Source organism: Vitis vinifera, chromosome 2 (genome assembly GCF_030704535.1).
Source record: "Vitis vinifera cultivar Pinot Noir 40024 chromosome 2, ASM3070453v1".
Classification (NCBI taxonomy): Eukaryota; Viridiplantae; Streptophyta; class Magnoliopsida; order Vitales; family Vitaceae; genus Vitis; species Vitis vinifera.
In genome coordinates, this window is record NC_081806.1 from 8,124,832 (window position 1) to 8,150,762 (window position 25,931).

A 25,931-nucleotide genomic window follows, 5' to 3' on the forward strand; every position below is an offset into this window, starting at 1 on the left:
TCATCATTATAACATTATATTTCCATATGTATATAATTGAAATTACTAAATTTATTCTTGAATTTAAGAGAGAATAATAATAAAAACAAAATATTTATTTTCATTCTTCATTTTTTATACCAAACACTCCTTAAATTAGATGAAACGAAGAATCTTAACCCAATTTAAGATGAAAACCAAAATCTGTATTTATCAATTTTTTTTAAAATGGTTTTTAAATATATAAAATAAATATAAACTTTTTTATATATAAGATGCTTTATTCTAATTTAAAATTTTCTGATTTTGAAAACAAAAAAATATAAAGTATATCCAAACAAATATTTAGTCTTTATTTGATATATTTTTAAAAAATAGTTTTTTTGTTTTCAGTAAATAAAAATAGAAAAATAGGATGATTATAAAATATTTTTTAATTATTTTCTATCGTTTTCTAAAAACATTTAAAAAATAATTATACAAATAATTAAAAATAAATAATTATAAATAAAAGTTATTTTTAAAACATATTTTAAACTATGAAAACGGTTAAAGGATATTTCGAGTTTTCAAGCAAACTTTTATTTTACAAAAACATTAAAGAATAGTTTTTATAAAAAAAATTTTAAATTATTTTGAAAAACAATTTCATGGTAGAGTTTTAGCGTCTATAATATATTTTTTATTTTTTTATTTTTAAATTAAAAATTTGATAGAACATTTGTACAGCTAGTTTAGACTTATCTTATATATTGAAAAATCATTTAAATTTTTTTTAAAGTTTGACTTAGTAAAAATCTGAAAAATACATCATTTTTTAAAATAGTTTTTAAAATTATTATTATTTCTAATATAAGTCTTTGACAAATCTTCTACCTAATATAAGAATTTTTATTTTTTATTTTAAAAATAGAAAATACGTAACAAATAATACTCACTTGTACCATATGGCCTAAATAATTAGGCCAAGATAGATGGTGAAACCTTCAGGAGGACCATCCATCCAATTTTATACATCTTTCTTAGAAGCTTACACGTTGATTGTTGATTGTGGGTGGGGGTGGCAATGGGGCGGGTTTGGGATGGGTCGTGTACCAACATACTTAAAAGTGTGTTTGGTAGTATCTTAGAAGTGTTTTAAGGAGAATCAATTATCACGTGTTTATCTAAAAAACACTATAAATGATTTTTGAGATTTTTAAAAACGTTTTCTAAATTTTACCAAACACTCATTTTACATAATGTTTCTAAGCTTAAAAGGTTTTCATGCACACTTGATTCTACATTTTGTGATTATTTGATGAATAACTTGATTTTTCGATTAAATTTTGTAAATAATATCTTAAAGTCATCTTAATTTTAAACTCATTAATGAACCAATCATGATTTGTTATCAACAAAACTCACTTAAAAGAACCTTCGGCCAACACTCTTATTTTAAAGAAAAATTAATGGGTACATCAAATGGTAGATAGAAGGCAAGAAATGAACCATTACAAAATTTAATTGTCCTTTGATTTTTTAGTCTCTTAATTGTTTCCGTCCTACTTTCATTGATATCCGGGATTCAAATAAGCCCTTAGCCCATGTTTGGTTCCAAAAAAATTGAAGGAAAATGTGAGGAAAACAAATTCGATAGGAAAAATAGAAGAAAACAAAATGAAAAAAAATAAAAAATAAATTTAAAATTAATAAATTATTTTTATATATTATTTCAAACTTTTTTCATTTATTTAATTCTTCTATATAAATATTAAATAATTTAAAAATATACAAATTTCTTAACAATTTTAATTATATTTAACTTTATTTTGTATTTTTCATAATAAAACCAAATATAAAAAAATTATTTTTCTTAACATTTTTTTTCTTTATCTAGAACCAAACATAACCTTAATATTTTTTTATATTCTATAATTCCATCCTACATATTTTGTTATTAAGATATAAAATTAATTCAAATATAATAATTATCTTTCAAAATTAGATGACAATAAATTAAAGGTTCCAGCAATAAATTAAAATTTCACAATATGAATGGATAATTTTCACATTCTTGCAAAGCAATGCCTTGAAAACTATATTTTGTATATGTATAAATGAAATTTATTGTGCCACAATTAATACATGAACAAAAATAAAAAAACAAATGAAATAAAATATGGTTAGCAAAATGAAGCAACCCACAAATATTAACATTGATAGCAAAATTTAATTCAAATTGGGATCCATATGTTGTTTATATGAACTTGTAATTATTTTTTCTTATTTATTTTCAGCCTCCGCGTGGTTTCTATCTCGTTCAGTTCTAGCTTACTCAGTCACTAATGTGGGAACTCAACATCCCACATCGCTATCGAATGACATGGAGTTGCAAACGACATGATATAAAAGGAAAATAAAGACACATGAACAAATACCCCTTTCTTGGCCTTTCGGCTAAGATTAGGTGTGGTAGCTTTTCATATCAGATTAATATCTGATACGTTCCATCGTTCCACAAGATATTAAAGTTATTTTTTTAAGGGGGAGGTCCCACTGTAATTACTTGCGGTTCGGGACCTCGCGCGTCGCTCCGGCGTTGCACTATTGCCTGGGCCTGGCGCACCCCTCCAAGCTCCAGTCCTAAGGTGTTGTAAACTGAGTTTTCATAACGAGGTGCATAAGGCCCATAGCAGGATGGCCCGATATGACAATTGGGTTCCCGGTACCAGTTCTCCTGAAATTGTTGGAGATGGCAAAGCCCATTCTGGTGGTTCCATGGATTTGTGTAAACTTGTCTGGGTTGTGAGGGAAAGGTTTGTTGGGTTTGGGGACAGAGGAATGTAGATTGAATGGTGTGAGATCAAGGCATGAGTTGAGATGCTTAGTGTTTGGCTCAGTTGGATCATTGTTACTTGGAACCTTCTGAGATAGTACAAATCTCAATTTTATATATGGTACCAAATGTCTTATTTTATCCTATATTATAATAGAAGATTAAAGCAATTTCAAGGGAGGGCTAAGTGCCCAAAACCCAATTAGATTTCACATGGGCATAATTGTTCCTTATTTAAGTTTAGTAATACTCTCAGTTGAGTAATGTTCTATTTGTGTAACTATGCAAATAGTAGTTTTAAGCGGCAGCTGTTGCTCCTGGAGCTCCCTTCTGATCAAGCTCTGCCAAAGCCGCCCACAATTTGGGATCATCATAATCACGTATGAGAAAGACGGGTTTTGCTTCCATCAACAAGCTTTCAGGATTCCTGGTAGTTAAACCAACAACAGGCATTTCGGCAGCCACCCCAGCCTTAATCCCCGAAACAGAATCCTAACCAAGCAAAAAAAGTGACGGTAATTCAGTTTACTTGTTTGAATTTTGAACAACTAGCATGATAGGTGAAGAAAGAAAACCTCGAAGATGAAAGTGTGATCCTTCGACACTTGGAGGACTTCAAGAGCCTTCAAGTAGGGGTCTGGAAATGGTTTGGCACGATCACATTCACTGCCGACAACAACTGCATGGAAGAAATCAGAGAGGCCGAGAAGTGAGATCATGAGTTCAGCATTTGGTCTTGGAGCATTAGAAACTGCAGCCCGTTTCAAGCCTCGATCTTCAATCCATTTCCTTATCTTGTGTAGGCCATTTAAGGGCTTCACTTGGTCTTTCGCCAATCTGTTGTTCAAATAAGGAAATCATGTGTTGGCATTTTGGAAATTTCACCAAAGTGAGGGAAAATGGAGAAGATGGGAGTTTTACTTTCGGAACAAAACTTCCTTATCATCCGTGAATTTTAAGCCCTTCTCAAGGTCCCAGTTAGGGAAGAGGCCCCTAGCAATATCATCATTATGTTTGCCAGCAATCTTCTCAATGAAGAATTCCTCCGTTATTGGAACTCCGCCATTATAGTCTATCTGTTAAAAATGTCAGTATCTCTCATAAGCTCATAATAATTGGTCCCATGGGCTTATAGCACATAGAGTATGTTTGTAATTCATATCCTTGGTTTTCTAGAGAGATGATAGAGCAATTGCATGCCAATATGCATTGTTCATGATGTGGTGATATGACATCAACATTATGAATCAAAGGTAACAAAATTTCCTTCTAGGTGGTGAAAGAAAAACCTACCTGCAGAAGCAATTCTCGGAAGGCATAGTAGTGCAGAGGATCTGAATCGCATAGAGTTCCATCAATATCAAATAGGACCGCTTCGAGAGGAGCAAGTCCAGATAGAGAATATTTGCTGCTTCCACAAAATAAAGAAAAATCAAGTTACAAAATTACTCAATGTGAACAATGAAACCAAGACTTATATGAGAGGGGCTCTTTATCTAAACCATGTCCCGGTCCCATTTCCCTGTCTTCAGTTGCTTTCAGATTACTGGAAGATTTTTGAGAATGTTTAGGAAAAAAAAAAAGGGAAAAAAGAGCATGTGCATTATACGGCTATAACCAATAAAACTAATTTCTTTTTTGGGCTGTAAATTTATCCAATGAAATCCATGGGCTAATCAAATGGTGGGTTTTGATCAAATTTTTGTGCTGATTTGGATGGCTCAAAAGATCATGAGATGGCCAGAGATTAGATCCATGCAACAGAAAAACAACAGTAAGGATTCATTTCAACTCAATGTGGAAAAAGCAGTACATAATATCCAAGTTTAACTACAAAAACAGCATAGTTCAAACTTCAATCAAAACTTGAAACTTGGGCAGTGTCCTTCAATTTGAGAGTGCATTAAACATGGTAAAAATAATAACTATGGCATTTACTTGTTGAATTTGTCCTAATTCTAGCACTTATTTCAGCATACATTTGGTAAACACAAATATGAAGTTGTCTGCAAAATAAATCAAATAACATTCTCTTCAACAGGGATTGTGCTAAGATACATCAAATATACTTCCACATAAGAAAGTGACAACATCCATAAAGGCCATAACTACTCGCAATTAAGCATGGGCATAAAGCTGATACTTCCATGAAATAAAGTTTGTATGCACACTTTTGGAGGAAGAGATTGTTTTGGGCATGGGAGAAATGGTATATTTCTCCCATGTACAGTCCATCTTCCGGTACCTTTTTATTAGCATTTTGGTGAAAATGTAATTTGACAGTTGTTTTCAAAAAATACATTACTATTACGGAAGAGTTCAATTAGAATTTTTAAGACCCTACATCTTAAGTATTCATGCCTAATGTCCAATGCCCAAGTGTGTTTTCGTAAGGGGATCTGTTTGCTCATGCCTCTGGAGCTAATAAAGTGGGTTCATCGACATCCGAAAGACGGATAGGACAAGTGCTATTATTCCCCTCCATACGGATACACAAAGAATACACTATTTTATAGCTTGATCAATGAAGCACAGAGAATTCTTGCAACAAATTGACTTGGGAACATAATGAAAGAATAGTGGAAGAACCTGCATGGGGAATACACCTAAAATCTCATGAAGAAAAGAAGTGCATATTGAGAAAAGAAAAAAGAAAACATCTCTACAAAGTACAAACATGGTTTTCAATGGCATCAGTCATGCTAGGAAGGGAACAAGGCAAGCCACAGATTACTGATATACTACAATTTTGTTCTTTGGATGAGTGTGTGGGAGATGGGTATAAAAGAAACTATGACGGTGATAGATACAAATAACCAGGAAAGATGAATATCAAGAAAACAAAATCTTAGAGAAAGGGATTGGGTCTCACTGCAACAAACAATGCCGGCTAAGTCTTAGGGTCTTTGAGAATTTGGAAGTATATCTGTTCATATATCGAGACACTTCCGAATCTTATGACAAAAACTATATCCTAGAGTTGAGGAATTATTCAAGGTTGACTAAATCAATCCCATTGAAAGACATTAATTTGAAGGGATGAGAAAGTAGAATGGTATTACGGATCAAAATTGTAGACAGGAAAAAACAATCAAGACAGACATTGATTACTTTATTACCAACACATAAAATTTGCATGTTAGGACAGATTACAAAATAATATTTTCAGATCTTGATCAGAAATCAAAGTTGGCCTGTGGCTTCTGCACATTACTTAATGGAAAAACTAATAATATCTTATGTTTCATTTATTCAATTAATACACCCATCAAGGCCGATTAGGGAATCTACAATGGAGCTCAGAGTTCATAGATGGAGATCTTATCAAACTCAACCAATCATATGAAATGATTTTCATCTCTCACGAGGAAAAAGTGAAATCACAACCATGAAAGAAAAACAAATGAACAAAGAAATCTGCAAGTAAACAATGAACAATCAAAATGAAATCACAAGCATCAACAAGCCCATTCTACTGCAAATTCTTTTTTCTCTTGGTACGGAAACAATAAAACATGAAAGACTACAAAAATAAAAAGTTGGATTTCTGTTTGTGGGTCAAGAACATAAATATAATCCAAAAAAAAACATGGGAATTTCTGCTGAAATTGCTCAACAACACAAAAGCCAAAGAACTGGGAATTTGCAAACTTGGGTATCATCAAAATTACACACAAAACAAAATAGGACCTACAAAAGGAAAAGTTACTTCTACAAATGGGTATGAACACAAGCAAGTGAAGTGCAACATAGAACAAACACATGGGAGTTCTTGAGTAGCTGAAAGGCCTACATTACAACACATCTCCCAAATTCTCAACCAATCTGAAGAAATAAGAACAACCCACATAACTACTGCAATCAATCTTGAAGCAAAGAAAAAGAAAATCAAATTCAACAACAAAAACAGACCATTAGCAAAGAAAAAAGCTACCTATCAGCAGAGTTTTCACCAGAAGAAACCGTCATTGTATCACAGGTAGTTAGGAAAATTTTCCACTATCTTCGATCCGGAAATTGAATTTCAAGAGGTGGGTATTGGAGAGAAAATCACAGAGAAGGCGATGGCGAATGTGAATAAAAATAATAGAGAATCTATAAATGGAATCAAGGAACAAGCGCGAGAGATGCGTCAGGTGGTGGCTTCTTTGGCTTGACAGCACTCCCTTTTTTGACCTTTTTCAAATCTTCCCTTAAATTCCCAATATTGTCACTCTTGCCAATACAAGATCTCGAAATGTAAGTTTTGAACCAAAATATGAAAATATCAAAATAATATAGATTTATCATTTCTCTCATATATTTAAAAATAATTTTTAAAAAATTTGGGGTTGTGACAGAATATTGTTACAATTTTGGAGTTGTATGAATTTGCACAGGGGGTGCTCATTTCTGAAATTGGGAAAATGCTCCAATTCCCGTGAAACCTTTTCATGGTTGCTGGGAATTGTTTGAGGTCAAAATGGAACCAACCAACCAAACAATGCCTAGGGGCCATACGGCCACACACGTCTCTGCTTTGCATTCTTAGAAGCTTACACGTTGGTGGTAGGGATTAAATTGGTTCACTTTTCAAATATGCCGGCAAAGAGAAGTTCTTGAAATTTCCCCAAGCCCAAGAAAATTTAGGTATTTAGGCCAGTTTGGTCTTTTTTTTTTTTAACTATTAACGTGAAATAAAATTATTGCTTAATTATTTTAAAATGTAATAAATATATTTATTATTTTAAAAATGATTATTCTTTTATTTCATATTATCAATTCCATGGTTCCACCATAGGTTAACTCAATAGATGAATCCAATTAGATTATGATTTGGTTGATGCTCTAATGAAGTGAAAAAAAATTAGTTGACGGTTTAATCCGTAGAAATTGATTAATATGCTATTTTGAAACTATTAAGGCAAGTTAAAAAATAAAAGAAATTTAATTTTTTATTTGATTTATTGTAAAATATAAAATATATGTAATGCATATTACTTAAAAATTTATACAAAAACTGAAATGGATTCTTTTTGGATTATGATTCTAGGGTTCTACCATTGACTTAATTAATTCAATGTGGGTTTAACTCATGGGTTAACTCAATGGATGAATCAAATGGATTATGATTTGGTTGATTCTCTAGGTGGACAAATTAGTTGACAGTTTAATTGGTTGAAATTGATTGAAGTATATGTGAAACTCGCATTTTTTATGTGCATCCCAACTTGATGATAAGACTAATAAAACCCTAAAGTGACTCATTTTTAAAGGAAGAGCGAGTTCAAATTTAGGGATTAACTTATTGGCATAAAGTAACACTCTTTTAAATCCTAAAGAGGACTCTATTAAGCAAATAGAGAGAATTGAGATAGCTGACTAATAGATCATGGATACCAAAAGACAATAACTAAAATAAAACAAGACATGGTAGTGAAAATAAGAGCATACCATATAATAACCGGAAAAAAAAAATCAAACAAATTAAGGGAAAAAGAGAACGTATCTCAAAAATGCCCAAATTAGGCAGAATACTTACATAAGAAAGAATATCAACCAATATTTACTAACATATATGCAACCAAAAGAGTCAAGTATGGCTAAACTAGCATCAAAGTGGACTAATATACAGTAAACATATAAGGAGGTAAGAACGGGACAACAAACATGTAGTTACAAAATAAATCTAAATAAAATAATTAAAGAAAATATATGCTATAAGGAGACTTATCTAACAAGCACAAAGTGTATAAAATACAAACCAAGAGCCAAAAAGGTTAAAAGCATACCAAGATGGACTAATTTAACAAGTTATACAAAAAGTAGAGAAATAGAGCAACAAACAAGTATATACAAAATAAATTTATTTAAAATAGTTTGAGATAAGATAAAAATAAATAATTTCTTTAAACATATATAAGATATCTAGATCACATTTCAAAATCCTAAAGATCCTAAAATACATTGTATGATACAGATTTCAAAGAATGTCTCATAACTCAAAATTAGAGCAGCATAGGAAGCATGTGAAGACTAAATTATTTGATGACGTTAGAGATGAAATAAAAATCAAATAAAAAATTATAAAATATATATAAGATATCTAGAACACATTTGCAGAACTCAAACATGTACCATATAGTGCAGATTTCATAAAATATCTCAATGACTCAAAAATAGGATTACATAGAAAACTTGCAAAAATTGAATTATTTAACAATCATAACTAAGGATTTTTGAACCAGGCCAAAGTTCTCAAGTTTATTTAATAAGTCTTGAATTCAAAAATAATCTTAAAATTAATTAAAAACTAAAGAATTATGATTAATTTGCAAAAATATTTTGACACACTAAAACAAAGCAACAACAAAGTACTTCGATTTATTCAACAAGCTTGGAGTGGACTTTTTAATAAAACAAAAATTCTTTGATACCTTCAAGATATCCACAATACATTCCAAGCCTAAAAAATATTTTAGAACAAACCTAATAGTCTAGATTAAAAAAAAAACACTTTAAGAGTAAAAAACAAGGCAACTAAGAGTCAAATCTCAACAAGTAAGAGATGTAGGCTTTAAAACAAATCTAAATTTATTTCTATGGACAAAATCAACATTCCAACCCTCTAATGAGCATAGAAGGAGGCTCATAAGGGTTATAATTAATCTTATTAATTTAGAATTTACAAGAATAATCTATGCTCCCAAAATTAAGAAAATTTGAAAATCACAAATTAGGAAAAATGAGTAATATATGCTAAGAAAGTGATTCATAGTTCAACTATGGAGCTTTCACTATTTCATAACATTAAGATGAACATGAATTCGAATTCATAAGAGGCACGAAAGACTAAGATTACACTTAAGTTTAAAAAAAAGTGTTGGAGTGCACATAAAAACATCCATAAAGAGATATGTTTTCACGTGAAATCAAGTCATCTATGCCAAGAATTAGTGACAACCATTATTAACCATGAAATGACCATAATCTTAAACCCTTGATGACCATGAAAATGGATTCACAATGACTGAAAATAGTCCTTCAAAAATCAATTTAAAAAAGCTTTTAAAAATCACAAAAAAAATATGGTAGCAACTATCCATACTTTCAAGCATAATGGTAAAACCAAAGTCCAAGATAAAAGACTTAACATTTGACCATGAAATTAGTCATTAAAAGGAGCTTGAAATTTAGTTTTGAAAATAAGATTTTACAACTAGTTTTGAAAAGAGTGGTGAAAAAGAAAAGAAAAAAAAAGAAGACAAAAAATGGTATTATTGAGCATTTTTCTAAAGGAATATCATTTTTGATAAAATATCAAACATGTGACTCTTAATTTTATTTTAAAATTAGTCACAAATGCTTCCAAAAAAAAAAAAAAATCAAAACAAAGGGAAAAAACAAGAATCTCATATCAAAAGGAGTCTTATATCATAATTAATTCCATGCACTTCACAATGGAGAAACAACCCGATAAATGAACAAAATCAAATTAAACAAGATTTGAAAATTACTAAAACCAAATTAAGCAAGAGAACAAATATTTCATCAAACATGAAAAATGAACAAAATGATTCAAAGATGAAAAAACAAATACCCGAAAAAACAATCATATGACCTTTCAATAGTCACAATCACTACGCTATCATCCTAGGAATAAATAAATAAATGGAAAGTAAAATGAAAATAAACACAAGGAAGTGAAGATGAACCTACCCAATAATCATTTTTCAAGTGTAACACTTCCTAATATGCTAACTTCCTCTCCAAATTAAGTTTTCTTCAAAATATCCCAAAGCTTCTATCATCTCTTTTCAAGTGAAACATTTGGCTCATAGTAATGCTAACTTCCTCTCCAAACTAATTTTTTTTTAAAATATCTCAAATTTTCTCTTCTTTTTCTTTTCTCTCAACAATTTGACAAAGTTTCTTTTCAAAATGCCGGACAAATACCTTGAAAATGAACTTCAAAACCCTTATTTATAGGCTAAGGGAGAATGAAAATTTTGACACACGTCATTATTTCTACCAAAACTCAAATCCTTCTTCAAGGCTAAAACTAAATTAATGAAACCCTAGTTTTAGGCCCAACCACTAAATCCAGTTTAGGAAAATATGAAAAAAGTAATGAATCTGAAACAAAAGTTAGAAATGAGTTTGAAACAATTTTTGGAGTCTATAAGTATAATTTTGTAAATATTCAAAGCACGATAAAAAATAAATAAAAGGAATTAATTTTTTATTTGATTTATTGAAAAATATAGAATATATATAATGAATATTACTTAAAAATTTATATATTTTATTACAAACATGTGAGAAAAAGATTATTAAATTAAAATTTAATTTTTTTTCTTTACTTAATATTTTTTCCTTATATTTTTCGAAGTCCAAATAAAATCCTAATTTCTAAACAACGAAAATTTAACCCCAAAAAAAGGAAGGATAATAATTAGATATGTGAAAATCCAAACCAAATCCTAATTTAACCATTATTCTAACATTTGAAAAAAAAAATTGAAGGACAAAAATTAGATATATGGAACTTTAATATATATTATACTAAGAAAATGTGATAAACTTTTGGTATAATACCTTTTCCTCCTAAGTCTATTTAATTTTCTTAATCATGGTTATTATGATGATAATGATGATTAAATACTCTGATTTAAATGAAGAGTTAATTTCGTTGATAACCATGATTCAAACAAACCCTTAGATTATGTTTGGTTCTAGGAAAATATTAAGGAAAGAAAAAAAATATAAAAGAAAATGATTTTTTCATGTTTGGTTGTTCTATGAAAAATATAAAAAAAATTAAATATAATTAAAATTAATTAAAAACTTATGTATTTTAAAATTATTTAATATTTATATTAATAAGTTAAAATAAATAAAATGAGTTTGAAGTAAAAAATAAAAATAACTTATCAATTTTTAATCCATTTTTTATTTTCTCTCATTTTTTCTTTCCTTATATTTTTCCTTTGCATTTTCTTTCCCTTGCATTTTCCCTCAAATTTTCTGAGAACCAAACATAGCCTTAATATTTTCTCTATTCCATAATTCCATCTTATATATTTTTGTTATTAATATATAGAATTTCGTGAAACCGGAGATATAATGATGGAATGATATATTATATACGTCTCTACCATAGAAAAACAGAGTAATTAGCTTCAATATGGTTCCTATCATGTCAGAACTGACAATCCCACATCGCTTGTGCACGAGATGACGCTGCAAAGGACATAGTATAAAATGAAGATGAAGAGACATTGAAAAGCATACCTTTCTCGGCCTTTTGGCTAAGATCAAGTGTAGTATCTGTTCTTATCAGTTTAATATCTGATACGTGGGACATCGTCCCACATGATATTAAATTTATTTTTTTAGGGGGAGGTCTCACCACAATAGCTTGCTATTGGAGTCCTCGCGCGTCGCCCTGGCGTTGCACTATTGCCTGGGCCTGGCGCACCCCTCAAATTCAAGTTCTAATTTATTTGCGAAAGGTTGTTGCAGATGTCCTAAATTCAATTTAGATTAGAGTTTTCACAAGTTAATTGTAGTTGTATGTTGATTTCTGTCTATTTATTGAGTTATTTCTGGATTGTATTGAATGGGTTCATAGCTATTGCAGCAAAAGAGGTCTGTCCTGGTATTCGTAATTTTTGTCGAGGGCTGCGTTGATGGTGGTGATATATGCTTTGGGTATTAATATTATTGAATTAGTTTTTACCAGTTTTTATTGAAGTTGTTGGAAATGGCAAAGCGCATTCTGGTGGTTCTATGGATTTGAGTAAACTTGTCTGGGTTGTGAGGGAAAGGTTTGTAGGTTTGGGGGCAGAGGAATGTATATTGAATGGTGATCAAGGCATGAGTAAGATTGAGATGCTGAGGAGTGTTTGGCTCAATGGGGAATGGGGAAGGGGAAGAGTCCTTTTTCCCCTTTTGTTGATCTACATGTGTGCGTTCATCCTTGTGGGCTTTTGATATTGTATCTCATTACCCTTATTTCTCACTTCTAAATTCGCATCATCTTTTTAGTATAAATCTTAACTTAAAACTAAATAAATAAGAAAAATTGAAATCTCAACTTTTTTCTTTTGAACATTTTTTCCTCAATTTTACAACAAAATCTCAGCAATTTTTTAAACAAAAGATCACATCTGTGTGGACCGTATTAGATGCTTTTAGTTGTGAATTCACTCCTGACTCAGTGCTATAAAGATCAAGTGTCCATTCTGGGACCTTCTACAATCTTGAATTGAGCTCTTAATTTTCTCTTTTTGGATAAGGCATTGAGAAGTAGTCCTACCAAGACAATGGTGAAGTCCTTGAGCTATTAATTCTACTCAATTCCTAATCAGCTGCAGAAGTTACAAGGGCTGAGTGACTCCAAATAACATTAGCAGCGATAAGGTGGACTGAAGCTTGTATTTTGATTTATCCCCCCTGATGTTATTTTTACTTTTATTTTTTTTCTCATTATTTATTATTTTCTTCATCTGTGCTGCTTAAGTACAGTAATGGCTACCAGTTGCAGGGATGACGGCTGTGGTTATGCAAAGGATATTTTGTTTTTGCTTTTGGTATGTTTTTTTTTTGGTGACCCATCTATTGTTGTGTTTCAAATAAACCTTTTTATGTTGTATTGGTGTTATTGGAGTTGAAAGAAATAATTTTCCTGAATGCAGCAAAAACAAGCATGGGAATTCACTTATTCCCACTCTAACATGTCGATTTTGTTTTAATAGATGTGTTTTCAACAAAAGGAAGTGTCTTATCTGTTGTGTATTGGTGACTGTCTCCTCATTTCAGTCATTGATGACTGAGCTGGTTTCATGTCTCTTTGTTTGTGGCCAAAAACTAACGTTATATCTTTCTCAGTAGTCCTGAAGAACAGGGGAATCTTGTCTTCCTCAAGCATATATAGAGGGTGGATCTAATGAAATTTTAATTTCATTTTTTTTAAGATTTCCTTTTGTACTCGATCTGTTTTTTTGTACGTTTTTGTTTTTGGTGTTTTGGTTGGGAAGGAGGGAAGTTGGGTTTAATTATGATGGTAGTATTGCGATGAGTGATTATGAGGTGGAGATGGTGACTGATGGCATGCCTTTTTTATGAAAATTTTTCATAAACATGACTGATCCTTTTCCTCCTTCCCTGATCTAAATGAGTATGTCTCTCTTTGTGATTGAAAATTTAAAGTATTTGTGGTACAAACCAATAACATTCTTCTCTTTACCGTCAAACTTGCGTATAATTTTGAATAGATCAATTTCTAGTTTTCTAAGACAATTCACACTTGGGTTCCAATTTTGGTTCTTTGGTTTATCATTTGAACAGCTGATTCATGCCTAAAAATTGTTCCCTTGATTTAGTCAAATCTGGTTATAAACTATTGTACTCACTTGTCTGTTGGTTCTTACATGGGGTGCAAGTTTGTTGTATGATAGTTTTCAGCAATTAGAACGGATTTTCATTTGTAGAATGCATATGGGTTTTTTCAAGTCTTTATACAAGAAAGAGAGTTTTCCTGTTTGATTGATTGGGGCAGGTCCATGTAACTGAGGCGTGTGGAGGATAAGAGTGGAGCTTGGCTTTTGTCAACAAGATCTATCACCCAAATGTGGCTAAGATTTGAGTTCAACCCAGTACTTTTGCTTCTGTGGGTGGTATCTGCTGTTGTAACACAAATTCAATGAGGAATTCATTTTTTTTTAAAGCATTATACTTTTGGAGGTTCTTGTGTTTTTCGTGTGGCTCTGTTTGTTTAAATGGTACTCAGAGCTTGATGTTTGATAAAATAGTGTACCATGTCAATGATTTAATATAGTTTGTACAGACTCTGGACACATGATTTTTTTTTTCATGCATTATTTTTGGTTTAATGCATAAAATTGTCAATTTCAGATGTCTGACATATGTATTTTTTAATTTGTTTTCAGATCTGGTATACTAGTTTTAAGTGCTTTTTCCTTGATTTGTTCTGTATCATAAACCATCAGAGCTTTCAAATGGTGAGGCTGCTGTGATTATGTGTGATCTCCCTGCTTATGAACAAAGAAGAAAGGTAGCAACTCTTCTCAAACTTGTCTGTTCCAAAAGTATGATTGTTTGGTGTTAAAGTGGCAAGACTAGAGTGTCTTGAATTTTCTATTGATTTCTTTGCTCATCCAATGAACTTGAGATGGAGTTCAATTCATTAACTGTGAAGTACTCCATTGCATAAATCCAAAATCATTTCTATAAATGAAGACATCTGAGGCCATGAACCCTAAATGCGAGCACAAACCATTTTCCTGTTACTTTAATGCCTATTTAACAATTCCTCGGAAGTTTGTGGAACTTGGTCTTGTTGGGAATTCTTATAATTTTTGTAATGTTAGATTTGTTCCTGTTTTCAGATAGTCATCTGGACTCTGTTCCTAAACATATTTGCTTTTCCAATTGGGTCTACTATGCCAGTTGTTCAATTCATTCCTATGAGATGCAACCTGAATTGTTGCTTGTAGTGTTTCTTTCTTACTTCCTTTTCCTTTTCTGCCAACATTGGTTCTCTCTACATCTTCAAGTTTTCAGCCACTTGCATCACAGATAAAGGGTTAAAGAAATTCTATTGACATTCAGTTCCATGTTCTATTAAAAGGAATTCTGAACATATTTGTTTTGAGAGAATGGCTAGAAATGTCAATCCCAAAATCTAGAAATCATCAACCTGCTTGAAGATTATAAAAAGGAAGCAAGGAGGATTTAATATCTGTGTATAGAAATAGAGAATGCAGTGATAAGTAGCAGTAGAATGAGGTGGGGAGGTTCACTTCCAGTTGAGAATGTCCAGGATCTTACTTCCAAGAACTTCAGTTTTGACAAGTCTAGTAGGTTTATCCAGAAGCCAATTCTGAAGATATTATGATGGATGAGTGTCTTCAAATTCTGTTAACTGATAGAGGAAACTCATGGTTGGTCAGTTTAGCCTGGGGCCCGAAGGCAATGACTTTCACCAACTTTATTTGGCTGGTAAAGATTTGGGCTTCTCATGGATATAGCCCCATTTTCTAGTTATGGGCATCTGAGTGGTAACTCCTAGTTTTTAGTTGCAGTTCTTGAGCAGCCTCTGAAAATTCAGATGGATGATAACTACCCTAGAAGGGTTTTCTTCTTTCCTTTTTTTGGTGTTTATGACAAACAATAGACAAGCATTCAATCCATAGGATCCTAAGCTTGACAGGACCCTTGCTGCTGCCTAGTCCATGGGGTAGTATAGTTGTGCTTGCACTACAACTCAATGCTCTACCTTGAAACTCATTTAATACCAAATTTAGATCAACCAAACCCTGTTCACCATCATTTGATGGTGAGGGGTTACTAGTTAGCAGTGGTCTAATTGCATTCCCATGACACCAAGGTTAAGTTACATTTAGAATTGCACAATTAAGTAACCTGAAAATAGACTCTTTAAGGAAAAACACAGGAAAAAACAAGGCAAAGGCAGATGAGAAAGTGTGAAGTGTTATCCCACTTCAACAAGGCATGAAGTGTGGCTGTAGAAGGACATAGCATAAAAGGGAGTCGAGAAGGCATTGCAAAACATACCTTTCTCGGCCTTTTGGCTAAGATCAAGTGTAGTATCTGTTCTTATCAGTTTAATATCTGATACGTGGGACATCGTCCCACATGATATTAAATTTATTTTTTTAAGGGGAGGGCCAATCCCAATAGCTTGCTATTGGGGTCCTCATGTGTCACCCTTGCGTTTCACTACTGCTTGGGCCTGGCCCACCCCTCCAATTACAGTCTACTAATTTGTGACAGCTTGCTTGGGCAAGGGGTCTACTCATGTATTGGTACTGCAGTTATTTGTTTGTATATTCCAGTATTTATGGGCCTCGGGCTGTTGTAAAGATTGATACTTCTGATTTGTTTGGGCTAGGCTTTACTACTATTGGATCTCAATCTCGTGGTAGTTGCAATTTATCCATATTTGAACTTTATTCTATTTTACAAATTAAATAAAGTTCGAGAAAAAACATCAAATTTCATTCTTTCTTTGAAGAATTGTTATAGCACAATAACTATTTATACCAGTGTTTTTTAGCTGTAGTTGTGTGCGTTTGGACCCAACATGAAAAACTAGTTTATGTCTTTAAACACCTAGTTCCTAATAGCCGAAGAAATACCATAACTAGATTCATTCATGACAACATAAAATTTTCTATTGATTTTACTTGTAAAGGTGACCTGCTGTGCCATTTTAAGATGTAATCTTTGAATATTTACATAAATAATATTTTCTTCTCTGGCAAAAAATATTTTACCTTAAGTCCTGATCAAAAAGGGTATATATTTTGGTGAATGATTATTAACATAAAATAGAAAGTAAAATTATTCATCTGAAGATGAAAGAAAAATGAAACCTATTACATTTTATCATACATCTCATAAAGTTTGTATGTCCCTGGGATTTGATAGAAAATGGTGCAGTAGCAGTTAAGCCTTGTAGTAGTTGGATAAGACACAGGACCAGCCAAAAAAGGAATAAAAGGAGAACAAAAAATGCTGTCCATCTAACCAAACACAATAACATCATATAATGGTTTTACTACACTTAGCCCTTATGCCACTTGTATCCCAAAAGGAGTTCCTCATGCAAAATGGTAGCAACAGAAGAAGAGGATAAAAAATGAAACCTTTACAGATCTGGGGTGAGATTGGGCTTATAGATTGCAAGGCTTTGAGGCACCATTGTGTCAACAAGAGCATCCACCTGCTTGAGGCTGGGAGACTTTAGGTTCACATCAACCATGTCTTCTTGCTTGGCTGAAGAAAGTGTTTCCATTCCTGGTAAAGCTGCAATTTTCTGAAACAGTGCCTGTATGAAAAAGGTTCATTTAACCAAAGAATTCCATGATCAAGACAGTTACAACCTAGTGAGCATCCAAGAATTAATCTAAAGGATGTCTGGGGAAAGAGATTACCTTTATATTGAAGCCAGCTTTGGCACTTGTGTCAATGAACATGATGTTAAGTTCACGAGCTTTGGCTTCTCCTTCTTCTATTGAGACTTGCCAGTGGGCTCACCTACATGAAACCAAATATCTTAGTGAAAGAGGCAAAAAGAAAAAACAAGGCAGTATAGACTGAATGCCAATCTTCTTGGCCTGGAAGAAAAGCAAGGAGTGCTTCACAACACATAATATTTTGCTAATGGGTATCAGCAGTTGGAAATGAACACGGGAAAAGACATACTGCTTGGACTTGATGATGACAATTCACAGTTTAATAAAGACATAGTTCAACTTAATTCCCAAACAGCTGCAGAAGTTACAAGAGCTGAGGGACTACAAATAACATTGGGAGTGATAAAGGTGGACTGAAGCTTGTATCTTAAGCATGAAGTGGTCCAGGTTTCATGGTCTGAGGTCCTGAGATGGGCCTAGAATAAGTAGTCCATTAAGTTGGATCAGTCATTAGTGGACGAATCTTTAATGGGAATTAATTTGAATTATTGGTGTGTCACTGACAGTTCATTTCTAGGCTTCTAGCTTTCTCATGCTGGGACTAACAATCCCACATTGCTTGTGTATGAGATGAAGCTGCAAAGGATATAGCATAAAATGAAGATGAGGAGACATTGAAAGGCATACCTTTCTCGGCCTTTTGGCTAAGATCAAGTGTAGTATCTGTTCTTATCAGTTTAATATCTGATACGTGGGACATCGTCCCACATGATATTAACTTTATTTTTTTAGGGGAAGGGCCCATCATAATAGCTTGCCATTGGGGTCTTTGAGCGTTGCCCGTGCGTTGCACTACTGCTTGGGCCTGGCACACCCCTCCAATATCTTGTCCCACAATTTGTTTATAAATGCAATAGTCTGAGCTGGTATTGGAAAAAATTTCTCTACTCCAATCTCTCTCTTTTAAAATTGGGTGTTCAGGGGTGGTGAGAATATCAGGGATGAAGAGTTGTGAGAATCCATGCGGATTAGCATAGTGTAACGACCCGCACCCAACCATATAGATATTGTCCGCTTTGGGCCCAAGGGGGCCCTCACGGTTTTAAAACGCGTCTACTTGGTTAAGAGGAGTCTCTACATATATAGCGCCAGAAACTTTCTCCCCTATCCGATGTAGGACATCACAAACACCCCCCCCATGCAGACACAACGTCCTCGTTGTGTCCCATGGGATTGCGGGGCCAAACAAACCCCCACACCGGGGTTGGGGATCGGCTCTCATACCATTTGTAACGACCCGCACCCAACCATATAGATATTGTCCGCTTTAGGCCCAAGGGGGTTCTCACGGTTTTAAAATGCGTCTATTTGGTTAAGAGGAGTCTCTACATATATAGCGTCAGGAACTTTCTCCCCTATCCGATGTGGGACATCACACATAGACTCTTTCCTTTAGCCATTTTTCCTTTTCTGATCCTAACAATGTACCCCTTGCTTTTTTGCATCCACAACAACCCATCATCTGAGCATGCAGTAGTCTCTTTCTTGCTTCTCTAATTTAAATCCACCCATTGTAGTTTTCTGTCAAATTGTTTTTTCTTCCAGGGATATGGTCTTAAATGATAATTTGATCTGAAATTGATGCAGCCCAAATGGAATGTTGTGATACCTAAGATGTTTCAGAATGAGTATATTGGCAGTGCACCTTACATGTCCTGTCTGCACTTTTCTTTATCACCAAAAACTCTATACAAGAGGTCAATTTTTTATCCTCTTATCTGATGGCTCGAGTATTTTAAGCAATCAGGAAGTGGTTTGTCAGGTTTAGAGGTTTATGGAGAAGTTTCTGGATGTGGAGCCCCTGAGAATACCTTATCCAGGAGCTGTTTCCCATGCAGCCATTTGGTAATTTTCCTCACCTTGTTATTTCTTCTGCACATTATATTTTTCAGTTGTCTTGGATACATGTTCTCTTTGAGATCATATGTAATATGGAGAAGCAAACCTAACATTGAAAAATACATTAGTTGGAAATTTGTGGGATGGATGCTTGACTATAGGACTCATATTGGGAATGCTTTCTGGGTTGAGTAGATAACCAGGACAATCTGCATTGTTCGTTACTTTCTGGTCTGGCTATATATCTTTGGTTGGTTATGTTTTTAAGGAGATAAAACTGTTTTATGTTCAATAAAAATAAAAATAAAAAATTTGAAAAAGAGGGATGCCTTGATCTTATACCAATGGTAGTTTCATTTCCCAAATTGTTCCTTGACTGTAATTTATGCCTTTTTTTTTATTATATTGTCACATGGGAATAAAAATCATATTTTTCAACTTCAAATGTAATGGATATGATGCTTCTTTTATGACCTTGGTATGCAACACCGTGCCACAAAAACTTTACATGTTGATATGCATATATCTATATGTTTTCTTTATCAAATAAATGGAATTTATTTAATCATAGTTAGTACACAAAAAAAATATAAAACAAAACAAATAAATATAATATGGCAAGTAAAATGAAGGAACTCCCAAAGATTAAACATCATTTTTAACCTTTAATTCAAATTTGCGTCTTCATAATATGAAATTATAATTATTATGGGCTTCAACATTATCCTTATAATATAGATTAATTTCTCTTTATTAACATATTATTTCATGAAATTGGAGATACCAATTATGCAATGTTATTGTATGTACCCTGGAAAAACAGAAGAATAAGTTGAACAACCTTCAATGTGGCTTCTATCCCATTCAGCTCTATATTACACATGTCAGACCTGACAATCCCACATTGCTTGTGTATGAGATAAAGTTGCAAGCCACATGATATAAAAATAAGATGAAGAAACGTTAAAAAGCATACCTTTCTCGGTCTTTTGGCTAAGATCAAGTGTAGTATCTGTTCTTATCAGTTTAATATCTGATACGTGGGACATTGTCCCACATGATATTAAATTTATTTTTTTAGGGGAAGGGCCCATCACAATAGCTTGCCATTGGGGTACTTGTGCGGCACCCTTGAGTTGCACTACTGCTTGGGCCTGGTGCACCCCTCCAATTAAAGTCTATAAATGCCTTAACAGTTTCCTTGGCTAATTTGATGGAGTGTAGAACAGAAATAGTCAACTTTTGGCAGTAAAAACCCATAACTCTCATGGCAATGGAACCACACTCGACACTGTCACAATGCAGCCAACCCATTGTGTGACTGCAGGAAGCTTGCTCAACTAGGCGTCTCTTGGATACTCAAAAGATTAGGAAGAAGAATGTGAATAGAAAATGGTAAGTTCCATACTTTGTACTTTCATTCCTCTACTTCTGTTTTGATTGAAAAATTTTCAATGTAAACCAATGGTAATATTATGTTTTTGCTTGGCTTTGATTCGATGAAGTGCTAGCTTTCAAGACACATTATGCTTGAGTTGCTTAGAGGAATAAGGAAGATGGAGGATGGAGGAAGAACAGATGAGCTTCCAAGCAACAATGAAGAAGTTATGGATGCATTTGATTTTGTATTATTGGTATAGAAAGTCTCAAATGTTTCCCAATGTAGAGGCCTTAATGCACTTGCTTCCTAGTAGGTTAAAGTTGAAACAGCTTGCTTCAATTCTAAAACAATAGATCTTTCTCTTCAAATTGATGTGCATCTATCTCTATGTATATATCCAAATTATGCTGTTTCTTCAAGGTAAGTTAAAATTGTGGAGAAAAATGAGTACTGGGTGTCAGTGGACAATAAAACATTTGCCTAATCTTTTTGATAGACTTTTGTGCAGAGTCATGTTAGGCTAGGGCAGATCATCCCTCCTCCACTCTCCATGTATCTACTCTTTTACTAATTTACTTCACTCTCACAACATGAGCACATGAGATTGTATCCACTCTTCTTTCATGTATTTATTAATTTTCTTTGCATCTATAATATGGATTACGAGATAGAAATGCAGTGGGATAAGCTTGTGTTCCAAGTTAGATATGTTGGTGATGATAAGTACTGTAAGTATCGACAGTTTAGTAAGTGACCCCAAAACAGGTCAAAGAAGAAATGAAAGATTGGGGGCATGAGTTATGCATGTACTACTAGCCTACTAGCTGTGTGGATGGTTGATGGATGTGAGCAATTGATTTAACATAGTATCTGTATAGGTTCTTAATTGATGCTCACTCATTCTAATATATTTTGATTTATCACCCCAATGTAATGTATACTTTTATTTTTTTCTCATTATTTATTATTTTCTTCATCTGTGCTGCTTAAGGATTAATGGCTACCAGTTGCAGAGATAGCAGCTGTGGTTATGCACCAGCTATCTTGTTTTTTCCTTTTTTCTTTTTTTCTTTTTCAGTGACCCATCTATTTTTCTATTTCAAATAAACATTTTTATGTTGTATTGGTGTTATTGGAGTTCAAAGAAAATTTTTTCCTAAATGTTATAATAACAAGCATGGGAATTCACTTATTCCCAGTCTAAAATGTCAATTTTTTTTAATAGATGTGTTTTCACCTAAATGAAATGTCTTTATCTGTTGTGTATTGGTGACTGTCTCCACATTTTCAGTAATTGATGACTGAGCTGGTTTCATGTCTCTTTGTTTGTGGCCAAAAACTTATGTTGTATCTTTCTCAATCCTGAAGAACAGAGGAATCTCGTCTTCCCCAAGCATATATAGAGGGTGGATCTAATGAACTTGTAATTTCTTTTTTTCAAGATTTCCTTTTGTACTCAGTCTGTTTTTCCTTTATATCTATGTTGGTAATGGTGCGATAAGTGATTATAAGGTGGAGATGGCGACTGATGGCATGCCTTATTTATGGAAATTTTCATGGACTCACTGGGTAAATCTTTCATGTATGCAATCTGTTTCCTCCTTCCCTGATCTAAATGAGTATGTCTCTTTGTGATTGAAAATTTGAATAGAGGAAGACCAGTTATATGTTCTCTTTACTGTCAAACTCGAGTACAATTATGAATAGAGCAATTTCTAGTTTTCTTAGACAATTCGCACTTGGGTTCCAATTTTGGTTCTTTAGTTTAATCATTTGAACAGCTGATTTTTGCCTAAAAATTGTTCTCTTGATTTAGTCAAATCTGGTTATAAACTATTGCACTCACTTGTCTGTTGGTTCTTACATGAGGTGCAAGTTTGTTGTAGGATAGTTTTCATATATGAGAATGGAAGTTCATTTGCAGAATGCTTACAGGGAGTTTCAAGTCTTTCTACAAGAATCAGAGTTTTCCTGTTTGATTGATTGTGGCAGGTCCTTGTAACTGAGGTGTGTGGAGGATAAGAGTGGAGTTTGGCTTTTGTCAACGAAATCTATCACCCAAATGTGGCTAAGATTTGAGGTCAACACCCGGTAGTATAGCTTATGTGGGTGGTATGTGCTGTTGTAACACAAATTCAATAAGGAATTCAATTTTATTTTTTTTCTTTTAGGTTACACTTTTGGAGGTCCTTGAGTTTTTGGTCTGGCTCTGCTTGTTTAAATGCCATCAATGGTACTCAGAGCTTGATGTTTGATAAAATAGTGTGTCATGTCAATGTTTTAATATAGTTTGTATGAACTCTGGACACAAGATTGTTTTTTCTTTCATACCATAATTTCTGGTTTAATCCCTAGAATTGTCAATTTCAGAAGTGGACACATGTATTTTCAATTTGCTTTCAGATCTGTTAAACTTTTTTGAAGTGCTTTCTTCTGTATCATAAACCATATCAGAGCTGTCAAATGGTGGGCTGCTGTGATTATGTGTGATCTCCCTGTTATGAACAAAAATATGATTGTTTGGTGTTAATGTGGCAAGACTGGAGTATCTTGAATTTTTCCATTGATTTCTTTGGTTATCTGAATGAACTTGAAAGGGAGTTCGATTCATCAACTATAACGTACTCCATTGTATAAATCCAGAATTTCCAATTGGGTCTATTCCAGTTGTTCAATTCATTCCTATGAGATCCAACCTGAATAGCTTCTTGTATTGTTTCTTTCTTGCTTCCTTCTCCTTTGCTGCCAACATTGATTCTTTCTACATCGTCTAGTTTGAGCCACTTGCATATTAGATTAAAGGGTTATAGAAATTCTATTATCATTCAGCTCCATGTTCTATCTAAAGGAATCCTGAATATATTTGTTTTGAGAAACTCGCTACAAAAGTCAATCCCAAAACCTAGAAATCATCAACCTGCTTGAAGATTATAAAAGGGAAGCAAGGAGGAGTTGATATCTGTGTATAAAAATTAAAAATGTATAGTGCGGTGATAAGTAGCAGTATAATGAAGTAGGGACGTTCACTTCCAGTTGAGAATGCCCAGGCCCTTACTATTCAAGAACTTCAGTTTTAACCAGTAGGCTTATCCAGAAGCCAATTCTGAAGATGTTATGATGGATGTGTGTCTTCAAATTCTGATGACTGATGGAGGAAATTCAGGGCCTGAAGGCAATGACTTTCACTAACTTCATTTAGCCGGTACAGATTTGGGCTTCTCATGGATTTGGCCATCTGATTAGTAACTCCTGGTTTGTAGTTGCAGTTCTTGAGCAGCCTCCATGACAATTCAGATGGATGTAACTACCCTAAAAGGGTTTTCCTTTTTCCTCTTCCTTTTGGTGTTTATGCAAAACAATAGACATGCATTTGATCCATGGAACCATGAGCTTGACAACCGCTGCCTAGTCCATGGGTAGTAGAGTTGTGCTTGCACTGCAACTCAATGCTCTACCTTGAAACTAATAAAAGTTTTATTATACCAAATTTAGATCAACCAAACCTTGTTCACCATCATTTGATTGTGGGGTTACTGGTTAGCAGCGGGCTAATTGCAGTTCCATGACACCAAGGTGAAGTTATATTTAGAATTACATAATTAGGTAACCTGAAAATAGACTCTTTAAGTCTTTATGGAAAAACACTGAAAAGGGAAGGCAAAGGCAGCTGAGAAACTGTGAAGTGTTGTCCCACATCGACAACATATGAAATGGGCAGTAGAAGGACATCCAATAAAAGGGAGTCGAAGAGACATTTCAAAGCATACCTTTCTCGGCCTTTTGGCTAAGATCAAGTGTAGTATCTGTTCTTATCAGTTTAATATCTGATACGTGGGACATCGTCCCACATGATATTAAATTTATTTTTTTAGGGGGAGAGCCCATGACAATAGCTTGCTATTGGGGTCCTCGCGTGTCGCCCTTGCGTTGCACTACTGCATGGGCCTGGCGCACCCCTCCAAAACCCAGTTCTAAGTTTGTAAGAGCTTGCTTGGGCAAGGGGCCTGCGGGGGGTGTAGAGCTGCAGGCTTGTTTAATATATTCTTTTGGGCCTGGAAGTTGCAAAGGGTTGGACCTTCTGGCATGTCTGGGCTGGGTTGGAAAGTATTTGTCTCTTTAACTTCACGTTTAGGGCCCATCACTTGCAGTTGAAGATACACAATAACGACAATCACTCATGACGATTCCTAAAAAAAGGATTTAATTAAAAAAACTGAAAGTGAAGTGTGTGTGCAGGCAGGAACAAATTGCATCCTAACATCTCATTGGAATCTTGAATAAAAGATTATACCTTAATTCCTGATCAAAAAGGGTATATATTTGGGTGAATGATTATCAACATAAAATAGAAAGTAAAATTATTCATCTGAAGATGAAAGAGAAATGAAACCTATTACATTTTATCATACATCTCATAAAGTTTGTATGTCCCTGGGATTTCATAGAAAATGGTGCAGTAGCAGTTAAGCCTTGTGATTGTTGGATAAGACACAGGACCAGCCAAAAAAGGGGAAAAAAATCGCAGTCGATCTGACCACAATAACATCGCATAATGATAATGGTTTTCCTAGGCCTAGCTCTTATGCCACTAGTGTCCCAAAAGGAGTTCTTATACAAAATGGTAACAAAAGGAGAAGACAACCAAGTGAAACCTTTACAGATGTGGGTGAAATTGAGCATAGATTGCAATGCTTTCGGGCAACTTTGTGTCAACAACAGCATCCACCAGCCAGAGGTTGGGACTCCGACACACTGACACTCTACGACTTCAGATTTATATCAACCACGTCTTTTTGCTTTGTTGAAGAAAATGTCTCCATTCCTGGTAAAGCTGCCAAAAGTGTCTCCAAAAATAGTTATTAAATACGATTTTCCCAAATGTTGCTTTTAAACCCTCCAATATCTTATC

At 33.7% G+C, this 25,931-nt stretch overlaps 1 protein-coding gene, 1 long non-coding RNA gene and 6 other non-coding genes across 13 annotated transcripts; 7 read left to right on the forward strand and 1 right to left on the reverse strand.

The window, feature by feature from the left end:
- The first annotated feature begins 2,397 nt into the window (after positions 1–2,397).
- On the forward strand, positions 2,398–2,592 carry LOC132253373 (U2 spliceosomal RNA). The gene has a single exon (XR_009465218.1). It is a non-coding gene; the product is annotated as a U2 spliceosomal RNA (small nuclear RNA).
- Positions 2,593–2,967: 375 nt separating this feature from the next.
- LOC132252510 (haloacid dehalogenase-like hydrolase domain-containing protein Sgpp) lies at positions 2,968–7,033 on the reverse strand. Its single transcript, XM_002281645.4, has 5 exons — positions 6,732–7,033; positions 4,091–4,205; positions 3,719–3,873; positions 3,373–3,634; positions 2,968–3,289 (listed from the first exon to the last, which is right to left on the reverse strand). The coding sequence occupies exons 1-5, from the start codon at positions 6,764–6,766 to the stop codon at positions 3,095–3,097; spliced, it is 762 nt and encodes a 253-aa protein (XP_002281681.1). The 5' UTR covers positions 6,767–7,033; the 3' UTR covers positions 2,968–3,094.
- A 4,923-nt stretch (positions 7,034–11,956) lies between these two features.
- LOC104882412 (uncharacterized) lies at positions 11,957–23,394 on the forward strand. 6 transcript variants are annotated; one of them, XR_002031531.2, is made up of 5 exons: positions 11,959–13,201; positions 13,307–13,371; positions 14,731–14,855; positions 19,390–21,036; positions 21,147–23,394. It is a non-coding gene; the product is annotated as an uncharacterized LOC104882412 (long non-coding RNA). The 6 variants fall into 6 exon arrangements; XR_009464642.1 differs by having other exon boundaries at positions 11,958–13,201; positions 14,340–21,036; XR_009464640.1 differs by having other exon boundaries at positions 11,957–12,291; positions 13,078–21,036.
- Positions 12,067–12,262, forward strand: LOC132253397 (U2 spliceosomal RNA). Its single transcript, XR_009465236.1, has one exon. It is a non-coding gene; the product is annotated as a U2 spliceosomal RNA (small nuclear RNA).
- On the forward strand, positions 16,375–16,570 carry LOC132253367 (U2 spliceosomal RNA). Its single transcript, XR_009465215.1, has one exon. It is a non-coding gene; the product is annotated as a U2 spliceosomal RNA (small nuclear RNA).
- LOC132253369 (U2 spliceosomal RNA) lies at positions 18,426–18,621 on the forward strand. The gene has a single exon (XR_009465216.1). It is a non-coding gene; the product is annotated as a U2 spliceosomal RNA (small nuclear RNA).
- LOC132253370 (U2 spliceosomal RNA) lies at positions 20,614–20,809 on the forward strand. The gene has a single exon (XR_009465217.1). It is a non-coding gene; the product is annotated as a U2 spliceosomal RNA (small nuclear RNA).
- Positions 23,395–24,785: 1,391 nt separating the features above from the next.
- LOC132253358 (U2 spliceosomal RNA) lies at positions 24,786–24,981 on the forward strand. Its single transcript, XR_009465209.1, has one exon. It is a non-coding gene; the product is annotated as a U2 spliceosomal RNA (small nuclear RNA).
- The last annotated feature ends 950 nt before the right edge of the window (positions 24,982–25,931 follow it).

Bases quoted from the DNA above. Each gene is read 5' to 3' on its own strand.
- LOC132252510 (XM_002281645.4), bottom strand. From the start codon at position 6,766: ATGACGGTTTCTTCTGGTGAAAACTCTGCTGATAG. The intron at 4,206-6,731 runs GTAGCTTTTTTC...TTGTGGAAGCAG, and splicing joins GGTGAAAACTCTGCTGATAG to CAAATATTCTCTATCTGGAC. The intron at 3,874-4,090 runs GTAGGTTTTTCT...CATTTTTAACAG, and splicing joins TCCGAGAATTGCTTCTGCAG to ATAGACTATAATGGCGGAGT.